Source organism: Argiope bruennichi, chromosome 7 (assembly GCF_947563725.1).
Source record: "Argiope bruennichi chromosome 7, qqArgBrue1.1, whole genome shotgun sequence".
In the NCBI taxonomy this organism is placed as follows: domain Eukaryota; kingdom Metazoa; phylum Arthropoda; class Arachnida; order Araneae; family Araneidae; genus Argiope; species Argiope bruennichi.
This window is the reverse complement of record NC_079157.1, coordinates 48,235,654-48,261,333: the sequence shown is the minus strand read 5'-3', so window position 1 is coordinate 48,261,333 and position 25,680 is coordinate 48,235,654. Positions and strand designations below refer to the sequence as shown.

At 28.6% G+C, this 25,680-nt stretch overlaps 1 protein-coding gene across 1 annotated transcript in view; it reads right to left on the bottom strand.

The window, feature by feature from the left end:
* LOC129976247 (scoloptoxin SSD14-like) overlaps positions 1-25,296 on the bottom strand; it is a 97,098-nt gene extending 71,802 nt beyond the window's left edge. Inside the window, exon 1 of the mRNA XM_056089727.1 lies at positions 25,107-25,296. Coding sequence (XP_055945702.1) covers positions 25,107-25,120 — 14 coding nt within the window. The 5' untranslated portion in view covers positions 25,121-25,296. The remainder of the gene's footprint in view (positions 1-25,106) is intronic.
* Positions 25,297-25,680: the final 384 nt, after the last annotated feature.

Here is a 25,680-nt window from a genome sequence, read left to right as displayed (position 1 = left end):
ACATAGAAACTGTGTTTTAATATAATAGTTTAGTTAAAATTCTAATAAAAATGGAACAAAATCTACCCCAACATTTTAATATTAATATAAAACAACTATCGAAAATAGAATATTTAAACTCCTTTTAAAACTTAAAACCACTTGCATAAATGAAAAATAGTGATATTTAAAATTATTATATTGAATACGGTCGTTAAAATTACTGAATAATATATTTTTTTTTCATTTTCTCTCATCATCTCTCTTCTAATTTCCTTCTTTAACATTTGGAATGATTTTGGGACTGCTGTATCTATTTGGTCTTTTTGTGCAGCCTTTATTGCATATTGATCTGCTCTCTCGTTTCCGTATATTCCGATTTGAGGCTTAATTCAATTGAATCTAATCTATTTAGTCTCTTTATTCTTTCCCAAGTTTTCTTCAATTTTCCAGATTTCTCTATTTTTGGCGTTCGTGGATTGTATTACGGCTGACATAAAATCTGAGAATAAAGAGCATCTATGCCAATCCTCCAGCCCCTCACAATAATCAACTGCCCCTTTTATTGCTGAAACTTCGGCTGAATAAAGCGGCGGTCCTGCGACCGGAGAAATCTTCAGCCGGCCCACGCGTTCCCCTTTCGACCCCTCTTGCGGTTTTCTGGGGGACCGCGGTGGCCTGGTGGTAAAGTCTCGGCTTCGGAACCGGAGGGTTTCAGGTTCTAGACCCGATTCCACCGAAGAACGATTCGTGTAAGGGGGTCTGTTGCATGTTAAATCCGTCCTGACCAAACGTCCTCCCGCTGGTGTGGTGTGGTGTGGAGAGGGAGGGTGCCGGCTCAGGTTTCGTCCTCGTCATCTGACCGTGGTTCAAAATGACGAGGTCTGTCCCAAAATAGCCCTAGTGTTGCTTCAAACGGGACGTTAATATAACTAAACTAAATTAAAAACTAAATGCGGTTTTCTGGGTGCTTTGATGTTTGTCCAATTTTAAGCTAGACAGGCATCAAAGCACCCCAGAAAACCGCAAGAGGGGTCGAAAGGGGAACGCGTGGCCCGTCTGAAGATTTCTCCGGTCTTGGGAGCCGCTTAATTGGTAGCAAGATTAGGACCCTGTTTCTTATCTATTGCCCTACCGTGGAAGTATACTATCATTGCCGCATCTGTCCTTTTATCATTCTTATATGCATCGGTGAATATTTCAATGTCACCCATTCTTAGTCGTTTGGTTTGAAAGCTGAGGGTCTGCCACTTCCTTGGATGGATTTCAAGATTGCTGATCCAAGATCTGAGGAAGATGTTCTTCCTCAGATTCTTCCGTATCAAATATTTTATCAATCTGGATAGCCCTGATGGCTTAAGTACAAATTTCATGGTGTGAGATATAAAAGAACATTTTCTCGAAGTGTCACTTAAGTAGCGAAATAGTGGTTCATTTGTAATGGTATTAGATTGTTTTAGTTCAGAAGAGAAGGATCTTTCGGATTTATCCCAACACAAATAAATTCAGAAGCGTTATTAATATCCATATTTTAATGGTTGAGATTTTTTGAACAGTGAAATTGGGTGTACTCACAATTAATGGCTCCGTTCACCTAAATGACATAGAATCCCGCCAAAACTTTCTAGCTTACTCTCTAATAAAGCGTTATTCCTCTTCTCCTGGAGAAAATCGTAGGTCTTGCATAATACTGGCAAATAGAGTTAAAAAATATTATTGACTTGAATCTAGTATTTTTACTGAATCTATTATGTGTACATAGAAGATATTTTTGTGATGTTAGCCATTTATTAACTGTGATTTTAATAATTTTAATTAATAAACGTGATTTTAATTAAATTGTGTATTAACCGTGACATGTGGATACTACAAAAATAAAATTTTGGATCCCTTTTTTTTTCGATCGATTGAAACCAATATTTGACATAGAACTACAATTGTCCCAAGATCCTGTACCAAATTTCATTTATTTAAGTTATTACATTTGAATGCATTGGAAAGTATAGGCAGACAGATAGGCAGTTAACTCTTTGATATTTTTCATTTCAGATGCTAAAATTGTGAATAAAATTTCATTTACTAAGTGTTTACGTTTTTTAGTTATCACGTTTCACATGTATTTAAAAGTATAGACCAGTAGACGGTCAAATCGTTGACGGATTTAGTTCCACATATTAATTTCTGCACTATTATATAATTTTTATTGAGAACATTAATATTTTAACTAAGGCTGCAATAAAATATTTTTGTATAGGTGTTTTATATTAACAATAAAGCACAAATAAATGTAATTTATTAACTTTTTATTGACATCTTACTTTATAATAGCATTGGCCGCCTTTAGTGACTAACTGATTAGCAAAGAATAATGCCTATATTTAATTTCAATTAAATCTCATCTGCAGAATTCATCATAGCTCTTCTTTAAATTTCCTCCTTGATGAACATGTTCCCTTCAGCAAATTATTCTTTAAGCATGAAATTGCGGCAAATATTAAAGCCTGTAATTTTAATAATTTTACATCTTTTATGCTAATTGCATATATGAACCTTCTTAATGGAATAAGTTATACGCTATATAATAAGATACATTGAAATTCTTAGGTGTTTGAAAATCCATTTCAAATCGATTGTTGTCTTTTACGATAATGTATATTCTCTTTTGGCTCTTTATATAAATTGCGCAAATAACTAACATAATCTTCATCCTAGTTTTAAACAATGGACGAAAACAATTAATGAAACAATGAAAGCGATTTGAATTTCATAAAAACTGTGAAAATTTTTGTCGAAAATTATGTAACAAACGATTTTTTTATTTAAAATTTAAGAATAAAAATACATGACAATTAAATAAATAATTATTAAAAAGAATATTTTTAAATATTTTAAAATAGTGTAAAATTTAGTTTTTCACTATTATTTTTAATTATTATAATTAATCGCTATTCCATACTCTAAATTTTATCTATCCTGAGTTTGGTAGTTCTGTATGTCGAATGGTCGATGCTGTAGAGATCCATACACCTATAGATAGATGCACGCATATTCTTTTATTATTAGTATGGATAATGAGACATTATAAATATCGGTTTTCGCCTTATTATATTATTTTTATTTTGATGGCCTAGACCTTTTTTTTAGGCTATAATAAAATAAATTAGTAAAATTGTTTTACTTTTGCAATACAATGCTCACAACTATATTTTTTGGCGCCTTTATTAATATTTCATTGCTGAAATATATTTTTGCTCTTCTGAATTTAAATATATTAATTATCTACAACATTTCATCTTGCCTTAAAATTTTTAAAGGAAATATAGAACACATTTTAAATATAAGATTAAAGTTCTTGATTAGGAACATTTAAGACTTTTTTGCTTTCGAAATATGATTAATTTTATGAGATATTTTTCTGACATTAGTTACCACAAGGTAAAATTTTTTACGCATTTTAAATGAAAACCTCACTGATTTACAACAAACTATTAAGCACTAAAGCTTTTTTATGACCATCATTACGTATCTTATTAATATTCCGAGCGTTTTGCATTTCATTTACAGTTAGTTCACGCATATATGAAATATATTCTAAAAGAATATTCAGAACTGTTCTTTCCGTTTCAAATGCCGTTATAGTATAGTATAAATCACCTTGGGAAATCTCCATATCCATCTTGCCAAAAAAAAATAAAAAAATAAAAGAAACATTTGTCCATGAAAGTAGATATTTATCTAATGCAATGCACGTCTCACACAAAATATAAATATTCAATTACATGACAGATATGACGCAACACTGAATTTACATCAGTGAAAATCCTCAAAGAAAAGAAAAGATGACAACTTTTTAGATACGGTTAAGTAACAGCACAGAAACAATAGCTGGGAAAAATATAGATGGGAAAAAACTTATGCTGGAACATGTAGGGAAAATTCCAGAAAAATGCATGAAACTGAAATGCATTAACAGAATTAGGAAAAAATAAAATTATTTTCAAACTGTGTTAGTTTCTTATGTCGTTATACCCCTCATAAACAGGAAAATGAGATGTTGCAATAATTAAATAAACATTACACAAGGTGTCAGCACTTAATTTTGTCTAATAGCTAATTTTCTAAGATAGAAATAGAGTTCTAATTAGAAAAATGCTTTAAATTATGAGAAGAATTATATTTTATGTTGTTTGAGTCAATAAATGTATTTCTAAGAAGTTATGCACTTTTTTTATGCAACTTTTTAAACGGTCTCTCGGTCAAATTCGGTAAAAAAAAATATCGATATTCAAAAATATACAATAAAAAAATCCAGTGTTTTATAATTAAAATTGATCCAGTTATAACTGTTTAAACTAAATCAGAACATTAGCTAATTTCGATTTGCAAACAATCACCTAAGATTGTTTTCGAAGTTCCTTATTGAATTAAAATTCGTTTTAAAATAGAGATTTTCAAAGCTAATCAGTTCTGGTCACAAGAAAGTAATTATTTTAGTTTAAAAATGTGCAATGTCAAGAATATTTTACTATGATTGATAGGACCAAGGGACTGCAAAAGGAGTTAGATTTCGTAACTTTTTAAAAAATAATTTTATCGACTCAAGAAACTAAAATATATTTCTTCTAATCATTTAAATCAATTTTCCATTTAGATCTGTGTGTGTATATTTAACAGTTTAGAAATTAGTTATTGGACCACGATAAGAGTAGCAAATTAAAAGAGTAGTAAAACGAATTATATATATATGGATTTAATTTTTAAAAAATCTTTAATTGTTTTCTAGCGTGTACTTTATATTGACCCACTGACCGTCGAGTATCCGGCATTTAGATCTTCATACTACGGTCATTATTGTAAAGAGGAAAAGCACTGAAGCTTTTCTACGTCAGAGCTAGACTTACGATAATTTTCAAAAGACAATTTTCTACATTTCAGCCAGTTTTAGAATAACAATCAAAGAACGATTTCATACATTCGAGTCCTTATAAAAAAGACTAATTGGGACGATTTTCTACGTTCTAGCCGATTTACGGGTTAAAAAACAGAATTATGACTTGAATTAAATTCATATTTTCATGTGCTGAATTTTGAATATCAAATTTCGAATGTTTTCTCACAAGAGTTTTAATAAATAAAATAACTTATTAGTGCAATTCAAGAAAGGTGGGATAGCTTTTTCGAATTTCTTAAACTAGCTGTAGATAATTAGACTTCTATTAATCCATCAATTGTGAATAACTTTGAAGTTATGAAAGCTTTCCTCTTAAAAAGGATGTGAAAATATTACCCGAGTATATGATTTATAATATTTCTTAAAAACAGTGTATAATCAAGCTTTGCATCGTATAAAAGAAGCGGTACAGTGGTTACAAATGAATCGGGGCTATAGTTCAAATAACAAATTAATGAGAAAATTTTACGGTGTTTTATTACTTGCCAAAACAAGTACAATTATAATGAAATTAATAGATTTTTTGCAAAAATGATGTAATAAATTCGGTTAAAATTACATCACAAACTTTTGAGATTTCATTTAAAACCTAACCACACCAGTGACGAATGTAGATGTTTTGTGGCTTTGGACAATCCATTCCATGAGAACTTTCTTTTAATAGTTGGTCAATACAGTTTCACTTTTCAGAACACTTTTAACATGTTATTATTTTATTTTAATTATTTTCAATAACTTTAAATTCATATAAATCTTTATTTAATTTTTTTTAATATCTGCACGATAGAAAAAGTAATTAATTTGGTAAAATTCTTGAAAACTTAACGTTAATTATTAGTTAATCCTTTTTTTTACTACCAAATATAGAGATCTAATTATTATAAGCGCTTATAAATAAACACAAAATTTATAACAAATATAACATTAAAATCACAGGATTTAAAAAATGAAATATAATCACAAACTAATGAATTATTAATATTCCAATATATTATAAATGATCTTTACATTTTTATTAGAGATTTTAATAATTTAATATGTACACACACTTTTGTCCTAACATTTTATAATTAAAACAGCACTTATTAATTTATTTGTTTGACAAATAAATTAATAACATTTTTAAGAAACTTGCCCCCCCCCTCCCCTTCCCTCTTCATTCCACTGAGTCTAGGCATCTGCCTATTCGAAAATCCTTCATTGAACTGTACTTTGGGTTCCGCCGTGCTTTAGCGTTATTTTCTTTTTCTGTTTTCAAACTGAGCCACTGATTCCAAATTTAAATAGGTGTGGCGCAATTGAAATGAATCACGAGGGCATGAATATATTCCCTTATGTGTTCTTCCGGACGATCGTTGATTCCGAAAGCTGAAGAGAAAAATAATTTATTCTTCGTTTCTCCCTGGCTCCTCCAATTTTTTTTCTTTGCTATGCAAAACTGCACAATTTGAAGGCCGCTTTCATAACATTTATTGTTTGGCGTCAGGGGCTAATTTACGTACTTAATGATCCTTGTCATGGCGTATTGTGAGGATCATCTTTTAAAACTGACCAATTTACTTTCTCTTTTAAACACATTTTTAACATAATCAACAGATTGATGATTTATTGTACGTTAATTTTTGATTTAAATATCTTTGTAAAAGTATATATATTTCTATTTCTTTACTATGACAAACAACTATTTAGATTTAAGATTATAAGAGTTATACTATGAATGTTATGGTAATAAGTGAATGAAAAAATAGGAATCTAATATATTGATTATGAATGACAGTCTTAAAGCTTTGTACTTGGATCATTTGGAAGTGCATCATTTTTACGTTGGATTATTATTATTTTTTTTGATTTGGATTGTTAAAAATACTAATAGTAGTAAGAAGATACAGATTGATTGTTCGAGGAAATTCAATTTAAAAAAATTATATATTTATTTATTTTTCAGGACAATAAACAAGTCCTTGTATCAGATGATTAATTATGTAATTGAATTACTTTTTTGACTGCAAAGAGTTAATATTATCCAGTATTTTATAATTCATAGAATTTTTTTTACAAAATTCATTTGTAACTGTTATAAATTAATTTGCACCTGTCAAATAACATTTTTTAATGGACTTACCTGTAGAGTCCTCTTAGCGCAACGGTCTTAAGCCACTACTTACTTATTCGGAAATTTGGATTGTTTGGTGTTCAAAATAAAAGGACTGTTTTATTCATTTGTGTTCTTTATTTTAGATAGGAAGCTAAGATGTTTTTAATTTTCTCTTATACGAAATATAGAAAAAATAAAAATGCTAATCGTCTAAAAATTTGAGTTCGAGATTCGGACGAATCTCCAAGTTTCAGACTTCTCGGCATCCAAAAAATACATTTTTGCGTTATGTCTGTTTGTTAATGTGATATTAATGTTATAGTGATAACTTATAACTATTTTGAGTTAGATAGATGAAATATGGCACATGGAAGTACGACTAAGTTTACATCGGGAGATTTTTTCAAATGTTGAACGAAATCCAATTACAAGAAATCTGTTTATTCCAGTAAAAAAGAGCTCGATCATTTCAAAATGTAAAGAGCTTGAGTGATAAAATTTGATGCACAAATATACCATCTAAAATACAGAGTCTTGTAAAATTTTGAGCCAAATCAATAAAATAGTTGAACGTCTGTCGGTATCTACTTTCGTATATGCATGTAAATACAATAACTCATTAATGTAATGACTTAAATCAAGGAAATTCAGTCATGTGATTACAACTGTAGTTCCGTGTGAAATATTGGTTTTCAATCGGTTGATGAATAGGGGCCCAAAATAATAGATTTATAAAAAAATGCTGCCGGCCTCCTGGCATAGGAGTAGCGCATCCTCCCCGTAATCTGGGCGTTCTCTGTTCGAGTCCCGGTTTGGGCATAGTTGTTCTTCCGTTGTTCTATCTGTGAGATATGTGAATGTGCCCTCCTGTAAAAAGGGGTTGTGCAAGCGAATGAGTGATGCGTGAGTAGCAAAGTCGTACTCTTGGCCCTAGTTGGCGCTACTATAAAAACAAGAGACGCTCCCCCACCGGCTTAAAATCGCTGTCTTCGTAACAGCGGGCTTGTCCATGGCAAGTGCCATAAGAAACAACAACAACAACAAAAATGCTAGATTCACACTAATGATCTATATTTCAAAACTGTTGTTCGTCACGGCCTTACCTAAAATCCATAATTTTATACGAAGGGGATAACAACTTTATTAGAGAGTATGAAAAAAATTTCCGAGAAAACAACTCCCGCTGGTTTAAAATTAATCTAATTCTACACAGTTATTCCATATTTAAAAAAAAATGAGTAAAAATATTCCACACTTACTATGAAGCGGAAATTACGAAAATTCACGTCATGCTTTTTCCACTCATCACTACACCCACTTCAAGTACGAAAAAAATCCTAGCAATTTGCGACCAAGCGGTGGTTGCTTTAGTCACACTTCTTTCTTTCTGTTCCATACTGTTCCATACCAAAACTCTCTCAAACAATCACTCCTGGGAATTGAGTTATCCGGTCTGCGTCCAGAGACGCACTGGCGACCTTGGCCATCAGTTTGATGAATGACACTTCAATGGGCAATGCGTCATATGCGTCGGAAACGTATTTTGTCATTTTGGGAAGAATTATGGAAAAAAAGAATGAATGTTAAGAAGCGCAACAAACCACGAATGCACTCAGAATAATGTAAGAAGGTATCATCTGTCAGCTCAGTGAGGGTTCTGCATAGCAGATTTATACAATTTTCTCATTCATGAATTGTTTCAAAGTGTATATTTTTAATAACTAGTTACTTTTAGCGAGTAGCTTTCTCGCCTAATATAATGACTTTCTAGACTTTTCAATATTAGTGTGGAATGCATTCTTTTTAATTACATCTTGTTATTTAGACCAAAAAATATGAATTTAACGTATTATAAACGAATTATAAACACACACAGATTTAAAAAAATGTGTATATACAACGAAATAAAGGTGTAGGTAAAAGTCCTACTGGAGAAATAATTTCCAAATAAAGCAATTTTTAATCTTAATTTTAAAATTAGCAAAAACACGAATTGAAATATCTTGATGGATGAGTGTAAATTACATAATTTTGAAAATTGATTGTTGCAAATTTTCTATCAAATAAAAAAAACCATTATTAAAAATAAAGAAAACATTGTAAGAATTAAAACTGATACCATTAAAAAGGAAATTTTTTGAATTTTAAAGTAATACAAAAATTATTTTTATGAAATTATTATTTTGAAAGATATGGTCATCAATTTTCATAGGTACTCGTAAATTAACGATAATTTATCTGGACTTACTTGTCTATTGTTAAAGCTATTTTCGCTCTATATTAACCTATATCTGACGCCTTTTTCTTAATTTCTTTTACATCTGCTTTTCTCAGAGTTAATAGAATTTTTGAATAGTCCTATCCAGAACATTTCTTATAATATTTGACATCTTCAATAATTAACTAGGCAATAATTACATGCAGATATAAAAACGTTCAATGAAGAGTCTGAAACATTCCTATAGCGACTAGTTTGTTATTTAACTATTGCCATTCAACAATATGTAATAAGAGTAAGTTTTTTTAATTTCTGTGCCGCGTGCGTTAACTTTTTATATGTATATATTTTGGTCAACTAATTGCCAGTTCACATTTTAGCACATTTTTAACTTAACAATATGTTAATTATTTTAAATTATTTTTCTATTTTAATCACTTAGTTTTAATATATGTGTTTATTTACTTATTATTAGTTATCTATAGCGACCAGTTACCTCTCCGGGGATATTTATTTTAATACAACTTCATATCTTCGTTCAGATATAACTTCATGTCTGCGATTCCACCAAAGTGTCAGTCATGTTATCTTAATTACAATTCTCTCCAATTTTGTATATGAACCTTACTTATGATGACCATATCCATGACATAATAATGTAAATGTGCGGTTGATTTATTTTGCAAATTTCGCAAAATTGTAATTTTACTGTTTTACGTTTCGTAAACCACAAATGTGAAAAAACAGGATCCTTCCTCTTTAGCTTTATACAATAGAATAACTAATCACGTGGTTAAATATATTACAAAAACACGAAAGATGTTTCAATTTCAGGGCAACAATGTAATCGATTATTGGAACTCACATTTAAAAGAATTTAAAAATTGCCAAAATTCAAGAAAAAGATCCAGGGCTATTAAACTGAAATCATTGGAATGATATTTATTTAAATTTTAAAAGAGTGCAAAATTTAATTTTTCTACAATAATACTTTTGGAAATCATCGGGGAAAAACATCTAAATTCAACTTCACTTTTAATTAATTAAAATTTCAAAAACAGTCGCTCCAAGGTAGACATTTTAAAGTAGCTGTAATTCAAACGGTCTAAAAATTTGCCGAGTTTGGTAGCTGTACATCAAACGGTTTGGCCATTAGAGTACAAATATACTCATACACACCTTCATCTATATTATTAATAGAAATTGATTCATGAACCGTGAAGCACCCACGTTAGTGCGCAATAGTACTCAGTTAGGCTCTCGGTATTTATAAATTTAATAATTGAATAAACGTGATAAAATAGTAACGTGACTAATTATAAGTCATGAATATATTGCAATTTGTCAAGGCATCTCAATTTAATTGCAAGAGTCTAATTTTGAGTCTCTATAGAAAGAAAAAGAAAAAAATAGTCTTTTGGAAGAGTCTCTAATTACAAGAGTCTATATTTTATTCTATTATTATTATGAAGCTATTCCAATGTTTTCATTAAATGTTTATTTTTTTACAAATTTCAAGTTCGAGACCCGATTCCATTGAAGATTCTACGCGTATGTGGGCCTGGTTGAATCTGACGTCGTGAACCAAATATCCTCCTGTTGATGTGGTGTGGAAGTTTGTAGAGGGGGGTGCCAGATCAGGTGTCATTTTCGTCATTTGACTTAATGAGCATGCGAATATCGTTTAGATTCGTTAGACAAGGATGTATTTGGGCCACTTAAACGATTATTACAACCAAGCAATGAAAAAAAAAAAAGGATGCTAATAGGGCATAAACCTACATCATATATGATGTGGCTAAATTGGATAACTAAATCTCCTTCCAAATAATATCATGGAAAAGTCCAATTTCATAGCGTTTGGTGGGTGAATGAATAATAACGATAATATAAATATTTCTTTATATGAATATTTCTTTTATGAATAATAATATGAATATTTCTTTATGTGAATATTTTTATTATGAATAATAATATGAATATTTCTTTATGTGAATATTTCTATTGCGAATAATAATATGAATATTTCTTTATGTGAATATTTCTATTACGAATAATAATATGAATATTTCTTTATGTGAATATTTCTATTACGAATAATAATATGAATATTTCTTAATGTGAAAATTTCTGTTACGAAGATTAATATGAATATTTCTTTATGTGAATATTTCTATTACGAATAATAATATGAATATTTCTTTATGTGAATATTTCTATTACGAATAATAAAATGAATATTTCTTTATGTGAATATTTCTATTACGAATAATAATATGAATATTTCTTTATGTGAATATTTCTATTACGAATAATAATATGAATATTCCTTTATGTGAATATTTCTATTACGAATAATAATATGAATATTTCTTTATGTGAATATTTCTATTACGAATAATAATATGAATATTTCTATTTGAATCGCATACGAGTTATGAGTTTATTAAGAGTTTCTGCCTTCATCTATAACTGATAGGTCGATAATTCATCCATATCTCATGCATAATTCAGATATCATAGATTCATCAATATAAAGTCTGATTCAACCACTTGTCAAACTAAATATGCTATTGACCTTCTCAAGGATATTGCCAAAATGTGAGGCCTTTTCCTAAGACTTAAAGATTATCATGAAAAAAACAAGCCTTTCTTATGCACTGAAACCAAATGATGGTCACCAAAACTAAAAACAAACAAACAACAACAACAAAAAAAGACTCAAAAAAATCTCTGTTGTTTTAAGAAGACAAAAAAAAAAAAAGAGGGGTAGTCATGTAGAAAAAAAATGAATTCTGAAAATAGTGACAAATATGTCTTTCAAAGTATAAAGTTCAGTAAAGATTTTCTCATTCAATAAATAGTAACATAATGGATATATTTTAAAAAGAACGAACTTTTTTAAAACTACGAACTTTTGTGAATTTGTTTTTATGCATAAACATTTGAAATTCAATCAAAACCAACTGTGGTTTAATTTTGTTAATAAAATTAGTTTTCACATTTATGTTTTTTTTTAAAAAGTAAAGCACTCTCAAGTCAAAAGTGCAACACTTCCCGATCAAACATATAACATTACATTGTAACTTTGATCGTCGTATAAAGTTTATAAAGAAATAAAAATGTTAAAAATTGAAAATTTTGGCTTTTAAAAATATATAATAAATGGTGAACTAAGCAGAATTAAGCTCAGCATTCGCTATAGTGAAAAAATAATAATATTGGAAATCGATCAAAGATACAACAATCTGCCTTATTTTACAGAATCCATATTTTATTCTCTGGATTTTTTTTTCATATCGTTTGGCGATTCCTAAGCCACAACAAAATAATAAAAATTCTTAAATGTTTTAATCATTCATCCAGATAAATTTCCTCGCCAAACATTTCGATAACAAGCTGATACTTTAAGTGCACATATGTCAAATTTCAGAAGATATCAACTTCTGTTAGGTTTGCAGGTAGGTAATTTTAAAATTTAAAACAAAAAATATAAATTTTATGCCATTAAATATATAATGGCATAAAATAAGTAATAAAATATGCAAATATTATGCAGAGATGTGCAATATGACTTCCAATTGCTTTATTTCTAATAAACGTCGGCCATTTTTTTATAACAGCTTTTCTTAAAAAGATATTTGTGAACGGATTATTAAGTAATAAAGGAAAAAAAATTAAGTTTATTTTTCAAAGAAAATTTATTTTTATTTCCTATATAATTTTTTTCAGCTGTTTTTGCTTCGAACCCAATAAAAGTTCAATACTGTACTATTTATTATGGTATTTTTTGAAGTTCATATTTTTCTAGCTAATCTGGCCGATAAATACATCTGTTGCTATAAATGAATTAGAAAAGAAAATCAAAAAGTCTGCAAATTTTTGCCATTTTCATATTTTTTTACTTCACTTGTAGATGGAATTTTATAATCGCTTTTTAACTCACTTTCTAAAGTATTAATTTTTACCTTTCTTGTATATGAAGCAAAAAAAAAGAAAAGAAAAGAAGGAAAAGAAAAGAAATTTTTATAATCAACAAAACTTCGAACTCAAGTTTTAGACGAATCATATTGTCTCAAATCGATAAGCAGATTTTTGGAATTATGTCTGTCCGTCACTCTGTCTGTAAACATGATAGCTCAAAAATACTTTGAACTAGAAAAATAAAGTTTGGTATTGATTATTTTTAAAGATAAATTCATAAATTTCTCTTAAATTTTGAATGAAATCCATTCAAAGAAAATTTGTCTGTCTGTCTGTTACAATGCAAGGGAGAATGATGACTACAAAACGTAACCATTAGGAGTGGTTTTCCTGAAGCTTTCTCGCAATTTTTCCAAAAAATGTCTTATTCCTCTTCCTTCGCATAATATTGTGTATCTTGGATAAGGCCACAAATATCTGCATGGCACTGGTAAACGATACTTACAAATGTAAACCTTTAGAGTGAATCCAACAGTTTTGTAGCAGATTGAATTGGGCGAAGATTGAACCTGGGACCCTGTGGTTCGCAGCCCAGTTACATGACCACAATAAAAAAGCAATTGCTCAGGTAGCATAACTGTTAACTGGCTTATAAGCTTTCACCACAGTTTCACTGAATCTATTGCGAGAACATGTCGTTTGGACACATTTTTGCCGGTCAATTGTTATTACAATTTAACACAGAATTACAATTGTAGTCAAAAGATGACATACTAAATTTCATTGATTTTAGTCAAAGCATTTACATACATGTGAAAGTGCAGACCAACAAACGGTCAACCATTTGATCGATTTAGTGTTCAAAATTTGGTAAGTACCTACTAATTTAGATGCTGAACTTGTGCACCAAATTTTATGCTCTTCATTCTTTGCTGTTTGTAGCCATCGAGTTCACTTGTACTCGAACTGCAAGATAGACAGAATTCCTGTGGATGTATTTAGGTCAAAATTTCACAGAAATTTACACATTTGGTCATAATTCCACGTACTGAATATTCTAGCTCAAAGCGTTTTTGAGCTATCACATTCACAAACAGATAGACAGCAAAGCATCATGTCAAAAATGAGCTTTTCGAACTCAGAAAGTTCTGGAACATGGGGATTCATCGAATTTTTTAATCGAGTTTTTTGGCGATTACAATACTTCGTATACGAGAAAGTAAAAAAGGTAACTAGATTTAATAAACATGTATGATGTAATTTATATTAAATTTTGAGCTAAATAAGTTGTAACATTCCCCGTTTCCCAGTACTAATAAGACATTTACAACTTGCTGTGTCGACGCTGTTAAATACTAAACTCCTCAAGATAGCCAGATGGTGGATCTTTTCACCTAGGTGGTCTCGTATCTGTTCATTAGCGACTACAGTGAAAGACCAAATGTGGAATTCCTCGTCCAAGAAGTATTGATCGTACCTTCAAAGAGAAAGGGGTGTCCAAACATCTGAAAGAATTGTCTGGAAATTCTGCTTCGTTATTTGATCAGTCTAGATCAAGATATTACAAAGTTAAAGGGTTGACGGATAATAGTTTTGTAATTTCGTATTCATGCAAACGCGATAATCCTAAAGATGCAACGAATTAGGTAAATGAAATTTAGTACATTATTTTTGATCCCAAGGGGATTGATCCTTATCAAATTTTGAAACAAAAACATCAAGGGGTTGACCATTAGTTTAGCTGATTTGCACTTCCGCATGCACGTGGAACCCAATGACTTCAAAAAATGAAATTTAACATTATAACCGGAATTGTAATTCTCTGCTAAATAAATTTTAATCTGTGAATAAAAGGTGTTTAAAATGCGTAGTTTATTACTCTACGAAACGTAAAAAAACTCTCTTGCGGAAAACACTAATGTCGCGGAAGATATAGATCTGAACACTTTTGGATTTCGCAGCTTCCAAGGTCAACGAGTTTATACAGAGGGAGGAGGGTGGGGGATGCTAGAAAGTGTTTATGGGGAATAGCTTTAAGAAGTATGCGAGAAAGTTTTGTGGAGTCTACAGTCACTAGTAAAATTTTGTCAATAATATGTTCAAGGCGACAACAGAATCTTTTAATATTTCCAGAATGTATTGATCTATAAACTAAATAAATTAATTAAATTTTTACAAATGAGTATAATGCCAAGTAGTAAAGAATTCGAAGAAAAAATTAATTACAAAATTCCATAATATTTATAAAAATAAATTACATATTAATGTCTTAAAAGTGGAAAATAGTTAAAAAAAATCTTTTAGTATACCAATAAAAGTGTGCTTTTAAAAATGATTTTTATTAAATTCTTTCTTATCTAAATTTCTGATATGTAATTTTTCTTTTCGCTACGTTTGTAATTGCTTTATGAATTATTTATTAGAATTACTTAGAATTCGGACTTGATGAAAGAAATATGAGTTTTTGACAAACCTACCTACCATTAACAAATGTAAAAAAGTAATTATATTTTAATTTAAAGCGTGGTTACACAATATATATTTCACAAATAAAAGATAACTATTTTTATATTTACGCAAGATTCTCAACAATTAAAGGACATTTTTCATCCTTTTGTATTTTCTCGAGTAATATATTTTTTAAAAATTAATTCGTAAGATACATTTAAAAAATAATATTGTTTATTTTTTTCTGTTTACACAAGCACGTCTGCTTATTAATATTTCAATATCCAATATTAGTTAAGAAATAAGGATGACTGTTATTCAACAACTGCGGTTTAAGAATGAAGAAGTACTCAAAATTGTATTATTATTCAAGTAACTGAAGCGAGACATTTTTTTATAGATTAAACATTGGATGTAATCAATTCTTTACGATCTGCTACCAATTCTATGACACCGCAATGTTAAAATTGCACCGTTATAAATACTTCTAAATTTCAATAAATTAATCAGCATTATTTTTACTATTTTTAATCAGCTTTTTCGAGAAGCAAAAGATTTTTTTTGTTTTCTTTTTTTTTTTTTTTTTTTACATTCGTAATGAAATATGCATAATTTGAAATCGTTTTCTATAAAAGATAATTACGAATAAAACTCGTTTACTTTTTATTCCTTAAGAAATTCTTTATTCTTTAAGGGGAAAAAACTTTTAATAGAAAAAAATTTTCTTAATATTTATTTTATTCAAATATTTGAAATATTTGTTCCCGAAAGTTTCTTTTTCATTGTTTTTTTTAACAAAAACAGAATTGTATTCTTATATTGATATCAAAATCACGAGAAGTCAAAATTCTCAGAAAGTAATTTCAACTTGTTTATTTTTCTCTCGTATTTTTCTGAACGCTAAACATTTAGAATTCAATTAATTGACATTTAAGTAGTTAAAGATATTTGTGGTTCTTATGTATTTCAATACCAATCAATAGATACTGTACATTTCATGGAATTAAGCAGGATATTTAATTAATGCCTTGTATGAAAGATAAATAAGCATCAGCTGACTTACTTTTTTGAGTACAAAATTTGAAAAAGAAAATATTGTAATGATAAAAAAAAATGAAAAATCAAAGAATAATAACTATAAAAATATAAAGGCAAATATTAAATGTCATTCTGATACATTTTGATGCATAAAAAGCAGCCACAATCACTTTTGGAAGCATGCTATAAATAATATCCTATTTAAAATCATCCTCTCTGCCTATCTGATGATACTGTGATTTTTTTTTTTTTTTTGTTCCATTCGAGTGGCATTTTATATCACAATAATTCATAGAGATGTCAAACACGTGCATGTCATTTTGCATTAAAGAAGCAGTATCAAAGAAATTAGCAACGTCATTTTGAAAAATAAATATCCTTTATGGATGCTTCTACTGATAAAGTTTTTCTTAAACAACTTGTATGTGATTAACAAAACTTTCATGATCTAAGAAATACGGCTATATCACTTGATTTAACAGTGAACAGATGTAGTTGATCATCAGTTATATTGAGATCCGCTATTTTACTCGGTATACTTTAAAGCAATGGAGATACATAGTAATATTTTCTGCTTCAATATATTATTCTGTGTAAGCGATAACTCATAATTTATTGCAAATGAAAGTATTTCGGAATATATCGCTTTATGTATGTAGAAATGCAAATTTGATAACATTTATAAACTGCTCAATGATAATTTTATAATATTTATATGGTATAATTTATTTTGAGAACATTTATAAAATACTTATTACAATTAATACGTATTAAATATTTATGCTATTGATTAAATTCAGTTTATGATACCGATTAAATACAGTATTGTTACGAATTTCTAATATTACTTTGTTAAAGAAGATAACTTTACAGATATAGTGATGGCTCCCGAATAAATACTGAGTTAATAGCCTTCGACCTTGGCGAAAAATTTGGAGGTCATTCGACGAAAAAAATTAAGAACCCATAAAATTCAATAGTATAGTTCTATTAGAATTTAATTTTTGACGTCTGTTTTATAACACTCGATGACTTGTCACGGAGATGATAAAAACCCGAGAAATAGAGACAGTTAGTAAGAGTTGAGAGATATGAGTAGTTGAGCGAAGTCACTAATTGAAATACTTATTAGATAGCAAGGTATTTCTGAGCGCTTTGTTTCTTATTACCTATTTGTTGCATGTATGCTACTGTTCACTGCAAGTGCTGTCGAGTGTACGCCTTATTTGTGTTCTGTTACCTATATTTTCTTGAAGAACATAGAGCGTCTTATTTGATATTGAGCCCGTTGAACTGCTTTTCACTTTACAACCATCGGATGGAGTTTGGTTTTTCTGTAACAATGTTATGACGATTAAAAACAATTATATTTTTAATGCGCAGCGTTTTTTTTTATTGCTTCATTACGAAAATTAAATGTTGAGTAAGTATATTAACTTTTGATTGGGAAAATAGGTGTTTGGATTTAGGTTTCATGGTGCAAGGAAAATATGTCCATGATGCGTCAATCTTTGAACTACAATAGCTGTTGAAGGAAATCAATCAATGTTTAATATTACAGAATTTAAATGCGTAGTTTTAATTTAATTTCGGTATTTATTCAATATCTCATTGGCAGAAAAAGAAAGGGATATGTTACAAAAAAAAAGTGTTAAAAACCATTTAAACAGATGATTTTTGTAACGTGTATGTGCACAACTCTATTTGAGAGAATTTAACAATTTAAATAGAAAAGTACAGATTTCCTTTTGCTTTTTTTGTTTATGAAGTATAATAAGAGAAATCACTCTAATTGTCGAAAAAAAATTTGATTTGAGAAATTTCTATGATTTCTTTAGTTTACTTCCTCCACAAAGAATAACATTTTTTTAATTTTTTTTTCTCTTGCTGTGAAAATGATAACTTGAAAATAGAACAAATTAGAGGACTGAAATTTGGTCTTATACCAACACTATAGATTTTTGACAATCTTTATGTGAAATTTGTCGGCGGGAAGTGTGCGTCTGCTCATTTACTTGAATGTGAGCACAATAATTCAAACTCATAACATGCTAGAGAGATTCATTTTAATAAACAATTTTTACATCAGAACTGTATATCCGGGTCAAAAATTCAATGAATCCTAACACGACAGAAAGTAAACACATAAGATGATTAAAAGCACAAACAAAAATGCACAAAAAAAAGCACAGACAAAAGACATTTGGTATGTGGTCTTAACGGAATAATTGGAGACTTGTATCAAATTTTGGAATCAATATATCAAAGAGCAGAATTTCAAAGTGCATTCTCGATTCTCTTAACTGTACGATGAAATTGGATAGAAACTGCTAATATTCTACATTAGCCGCTGTTGACAACCATCTGGTTGACCAGGAATATTAATTATAGTTCAGTTTTAATTAACTATCTTATAGACAATTTGATCGCCTTGCATTAGAAATGGTTTTAATTTTATGCTGTAATGAATATTGTTGTTGAATATTATGTAATTTTTTAGATAACTGTAAACGATCAATTAAAAAAATGATGAGATATTTCAATTGACATCATTGAAATTTCTTGAACTTAAATATTATATAATATGTTTATGCTGTAAGATTTTCGAGAATTATATAAAAAATGCAAATATCTAATTTTATTTTTTATTTATTAAAATTCTAATAAAATTTTTTAAAAAAATACACTATTTGGCCCATAGCTACCAAATTTGGTAGCTATGGGAAAAACAGTGGGACCTGTAGAGATCCAAGTAAAATAAAATTTTTCTCTTTTATATGTCTATCAAATTTTGAAGTTTAAAAACATTTTGCTAAGAAAACCATTAAAACCAAGTCGCACAAAATATTTAATTGAACATTTTAACAAACCATTAATCTCGACTCACCAACTGGTCGCCAAAGGTGGCTGGTTATTAGAAGAGAATATATGCACTAATTGCATTGGTATTAAATATTTCTTTTAAAAGAATGCAGGTCAGAATAAGCTTAGTTTTGATAAATGAATCATTCATTTTATGTTTTGCCCTATAAAATATCATATATTTATCCCAAAAATCAATTTAAAATGTTTACCTAATTTTATGCTGTAACTATAATTCAGATCTAAATGATTTATCTTGCGCTCCTTTTTTTCCAATAATGTAGTACTATAAAAGGTTATTTTAAGAAATCGTCGACAAACCGCAGATAGGTTCAGCTGCTCAATAACTTGTTAACTGATACATACACCTGAGCTTGAGCAAATTGTGCCAGTTTTTAGTACTAATACCGGAAGTAGACTACAATTGTGTACGCATTATCTCCCCCCCCCCCCAAGATTCGACAAGTTACTAGTGATCTTAATAAATGAGTGCGATCTGCATCTTTCTCTAATGTAAAATAAATTTACCCACCTGCTTTACATCTTCTTACTAAGTAAGCAAAAGAAATACTTTTCTAATAGAAAGTATTCCAATCAAGGAATTTGACTTCGACATTTTGACAAATCGTCACGTTTTAAATCTTCTTGAACCCCCTAAAAACCGTTTTAGGAATTGTTTTTGTTTTCCCATGAGCAGGATAATTCATAAACACAACGAGCAAGAATAGGAAATTTTAGAATTCCACCTTTACGCCAAAATATAATATATCAAATTGTGAAAGAAGTTTATTAAACAGAAGTCTGGCTATTCGACCTTGTTCAGAAGAATATGAGAATTAAAAATGAACAATGGCAAACAATTTTAACGTAGAATTATAGACATGTTTCAGATGTGGTATTTGTCTGTGTAAATATGGACACATACACGCCATAACTCAAAAACACATTAAGTTTCAAGAATAACATTAGGTACATGGTCTTGAAATCCATATCTGAATCATCACATCAAATATATACAGTGGCTCAAAAAATTAAGAGTACACCTTACTTTTACGTGATAAATCCAACTTTTAATATAAATAACACATTACAGGGAAGTGCAAAACATGTTTTTATTTTTACACATAACAAATGGTTTAATTTAGAGTAAAAATACAGAAAAATCAAAGAAAAACTTCTAAATTGAAAAGTTTCAGAAGCATTTTAAATAAACACAAGCAGAAATTTGCCTCAAAAAATTAGAGTACACCAATGAAATTTTTGTAATACCACGCATAAAAAGAACGTGTCAGTATTTAGTTGCATGTCTTTTGGCTCTAATAATGGCCTCTAAATGTCATGGTACCGATTCGACCAACTTTTGATGGTATCTAAAGATATTTTACCCCATTCTTCTTGCAACATTTGTTTTAAATGGGTTTTGTTACTAATTTTGTGTTTTTGAACCACTTTTTAGTATGGTCCATGAATATTCAGTGGCATTGATGAGCTAAAAATTTGAGTTTAGATGGAAATTTCATTTTTTAGTTGGACAACACTCTAAAACAGAATGCACGTGACTTCAAAATATGGTGTCTTTTTCATTGTAAACAGCAGTTACACACACCACCACAGTATCCCGACATCAATGCCATTGAATATCTGTGGGCCACACTCGAACCAGTGGTCCCAAAACACAAAATTAGAAACAAAACCCAGTTAAAACAAGTGGGGCAAAAACAATGGGGTAAAATATCTACAGGTACCACCAAAAATTCTTCGAATCGGTACCACAACGTTTAGAGGCCATTATAAAAGCCACGAGATATGCAACTAAATGCTAATACGTTCTTTCTATCCGAGATATTACAAGAATTTTATTGGTGTATTCTCAATTTTTTGAGGCAAAATTCTACATATGTTTATTTAAAATGCTTCTGAAACTTTTCAATTTAGAAGTTTTTCGTTGATTTTTCTTTATTTTTACTCTAAATTAAACCATTTGTTATGTGTAAAAAGAAAAACATGTTTGCATTTCCCATTAATGTGTTATTTATGTTGGACGTCGGATTTATCAAATAAAAGTAAGGTGTACTCTCAATTTTTTGAGCCACTGTATACGATTTTCACTTCAGTATTATAAAGCTAAACAAAAATGTCTTTCATATAAGTTCGTATAATAGAGAGTTGAAGGAAAAATCTCTTGTTGATTTTTTTTTATGTAATTTCCACTACCAAAACTTCTCCACATTAAATACGCTGTAAAAGTTTTGGAATAAAAAAGATAGTTCTTTTCTGAATTCACAACATTATACGAACAAAAAAACACACACACACACAATTATTTTAGAATTGGCACCGACTTAACGCTTTCTACTGTTACATTTTGGTTGCTGTTAGTCAAAATAATCATGAATCATCATTTAAAATATTTGGTATTCTTCACATTAATCATCGGAACTTAACGTATTTGAGCATTTAATACGCACGCACTTAAGTACTTTAATGCGTATTAGCATCACGTATTAGAGCACTTAAATGTGTGATAACCACAGGAAATAGCAATAAAAATATCCTATTATAGTTTATATATATAGTTTATATTTTATAGTTTTCATCGCAATGCTGAAAGCATATTATATTTAAAGGTTAAAAACAACTGTAATTTAATGTAAGGAAAAAAGTTTCAAAGGCTAAATTTTAATCTAATTTTATTTAATTTTTCTTTCGTATATTTCAAACTATATGTTCCATTTATTGCTGTGAAAATTATCGATGAATTAATGATTATAAAAAAAATTCTTTCATATTTGTAGCTTTTTAATTAAATAATAATTATTAGGAAAAAAATGGAGAAAATAATAACCTAGCCAAAGAAAAAATAAGCAAATATAAGTTTAGTTAAATAATATAGTTAAAAAATAAGCAAACATTTAGTTTTTAATAATAAATAAAATTAAATACTGATTATTAATAATCCAATAAAAGAAACGAATTCTGCACATTTCTAATAAAAAGAAAGTTTTTTGGCAATCAATATAATTATTCATTATTAAGAAATATAAATTAATTTATTCCGTTTAATACGATTTTAAGCGCTTTTGTTTTCAGTAAAATAATTTTCAAGCTTCATTCTTTGTTTCATTTAAAGTAAAAATTTACATATAATGATTTATCCTTTATTCACTCGTCTCTTTTATTATTCATTTAAAATGAGGGAAATGGAAATCATTTTAAAATATATGTCCGAGTTTTTATTTAAATTTAGGCGTATTTAACCACCTAACGACATAAAAACCAAGAATATTTGCCAATTTGCATATACAGTCGAACCAGTTTATGTTAGAAATTTGAAATTTCCTGGAAAAAAATTGATTCATAGAAATTACGATTTACAGATATTTCTATATAAATAAATGCATATTAATCATTTTTCCTAAACAGTTATGTATATCTAATTTTCATGATTAAAATTATCTAATAAATCAGTTTTATAAAAAGTATGGACAACGATGATTCAGAATTTAACACCGTACTTATCAGAATTTTATACTTATTTTGCTTTGTCTTTATTTTTCTTTCTCAGTCTTCATTAAGCCAAAAAAAAATTTCTAAGTTCAATTTTCTATCTAAAAACCATGTTCAGTATAAGAAAATTTATACTTAAATGGAAATTAAAGCGGCAATCTTGCTACAAGTTAGGAAAAGTATTCGAAGAACTGAACATTTGTTGTTTTACCGTTCCAGCTTTCCGAGAATTTCTATTACTTTAACCATAGTAACATTCCGTTCATAATTGTATTTTTCTTATTGAATTTGCAATCTTTCTTACATACGAATACATTTTAGCCTTTTCTTTGCAATATGTATTCATTATTTCTTATACGAACTTTTTAGTTCAATATATAGATTTCATTCTATATAGAGAAATTTTTTTTTCTTTTAAAAATAAAGCAATTCCATGAATATTTTGATATCTAGAAATACTCAATAAATAGAAGCTCAATACATGAGGGTTTTACTGAATTAAATTTATTCGTTTATAAATTGATAAAATATAATTCTTAAAGAATAAGTTGTATCGACATTAAAATTGATTAAAAACAATTTTATTTCAGGGCGTTAAATAATTTCAAATAGCATATTTAAAGTTTAAAATCGATTATCATTGTGCATTTTAACCATTTCTCAAAAATTTAAGTCAAAAATGCTACATATCAGTAAGTTCATTTTTTACGAAATGTACATGCTTCAACAAACGAAATAAAAACTTACGAAGAATTATAAGATTACGAAGAATTATTAAAATACACAAAAGCTATCATTAATCTTATTTAAACTGCCTTAAGGAAATATTTATAACAGAAAATAAGTAAACATTAATGATTAGAAAATGAATAAATCCAAGATTAAAACAGCTTTCTCTATACTAATTGTTTTTCTTATTACTATAATCACAGACTCATCGGTTTATTATATTATTTCTTCAATGAAAATTCAGATGAAATATAAATTTAGTGATGTTATTTTAAACAGTAGTAAATTTACTTAAAAAAGATTATCCAGAACCTTAGCTTCTTTTCTTAAGCAATAGAGAAGATTCAAAAAAAAGAATTACGAAATTTAATTTTCTTTTGATGTTGCCAGATGTAAACAATAGAATAAATGAAATAAGAATTAAAATGAATTCACATATTTTTTTTATTATTTTCATAAATAATATTTTACTAATTCTTTTTTTTATTTTTCATATTTCATAAGAATAATTTTTAAATAAGTAAATTCATTTACAGTTAATATTTGCAATAAAGTAAATAAAAATGAAATAATTAGAAAGCAAACGATTATACATATTTTTAGCAAACTTCAGAATTTAACTATGAATGGCATTCACGGTTTTTATAATTTTATTCGTAAAACAATATTCTTCAAAATTATGCTAAGAATGCAAAGAAAGCATTGATAAATTAATAATATCTTCATCCAGAAAGACATTAATAAAAAAAAGTGTAAAAGAAATTATATTAATAATAATAAATCAAAAAGTAAATTTAAAATTAAATAAACATTGTGAAAAGCCATGCTTAAAAACTCGTACAATAAATCATCTTTACAATCAAGTTTGTGATTAATTTTAAAAATAATTCAGAGCACATGAGTATCGTTTTATTTGTATGATAATATGACAATTTGCCAGAAATAATTTTATTTGGATAAACTATAAATGAATTAGAATCGATTATTCAATGAACAACAAAGAGAATAAATTTCTTCAAGACACTTTTTTGAAGAAATTCTACAGAAAATGCACAATCGCATTTTAAAATGAAAAAGAGGTTTTTTTTTTCTTTTCTTTTTTTATCACACAAAATCTGTTATTTATTAATAGTCTGAAATCAGCAGTTTTGGAAAGAAATAAAAGATCTGATAATTCTAGATTTAGCGAAACAAATTTTTAAAAATTGATTTACTATCATTTCTCACTTTTTTAAGTAGATGATAATTTTTATATTAAAAATTTCAAACAAATTTTACTTTTCTAAGATTTTCCAAAAATACCTTTTTTTAGCGACATATAAGAATATAGAAATAGTGAAATAGTAAAAACTTACACAACATTCACCATTGTTCTTTATAGAATGTGTTAAATTCCGGTCTGCGAATAAGCATGCAATCGAATTAATGAGCCGTAAGTGTCGACAGGCGATTCACACAAGCGCATAGCACGTGAATTCGGGAAAGTGCTTACTCTTCGCCCTAAAGTGTTTCGAAAACTTTTTTACTACACTAGCGTCCTCTACAACATCCAGAGTATCGCTGATGCTGTTTTGGCAGCTGAATTGACAGCGGCGGGGACATGATTTCACTAATCTTTTCCACCATCTCACAGAACACCTGTCATAAATATTTTTCAGATTAAATTTATGGCGACTCTCTATTTGGTCAGAAATCTGTCTTTTTTAAGGTCGTTTCTTGAGCGATATTTCGAATTGTGATGGTGTTTGTGTCTATCTTAATAGCTTTGTTGTACAGGTATTCAAGGAACCGGATGCCGGTATCAATGGTTTTCACATGCTTTTAGTGTTTTATTACTATTTTTCCGATTTTCTTTTGCCGAATATTTTTGGAACTATATATCAGGGACAGGCCATGGAATATGCCAATTGCTAAACGTAATAGTAACTG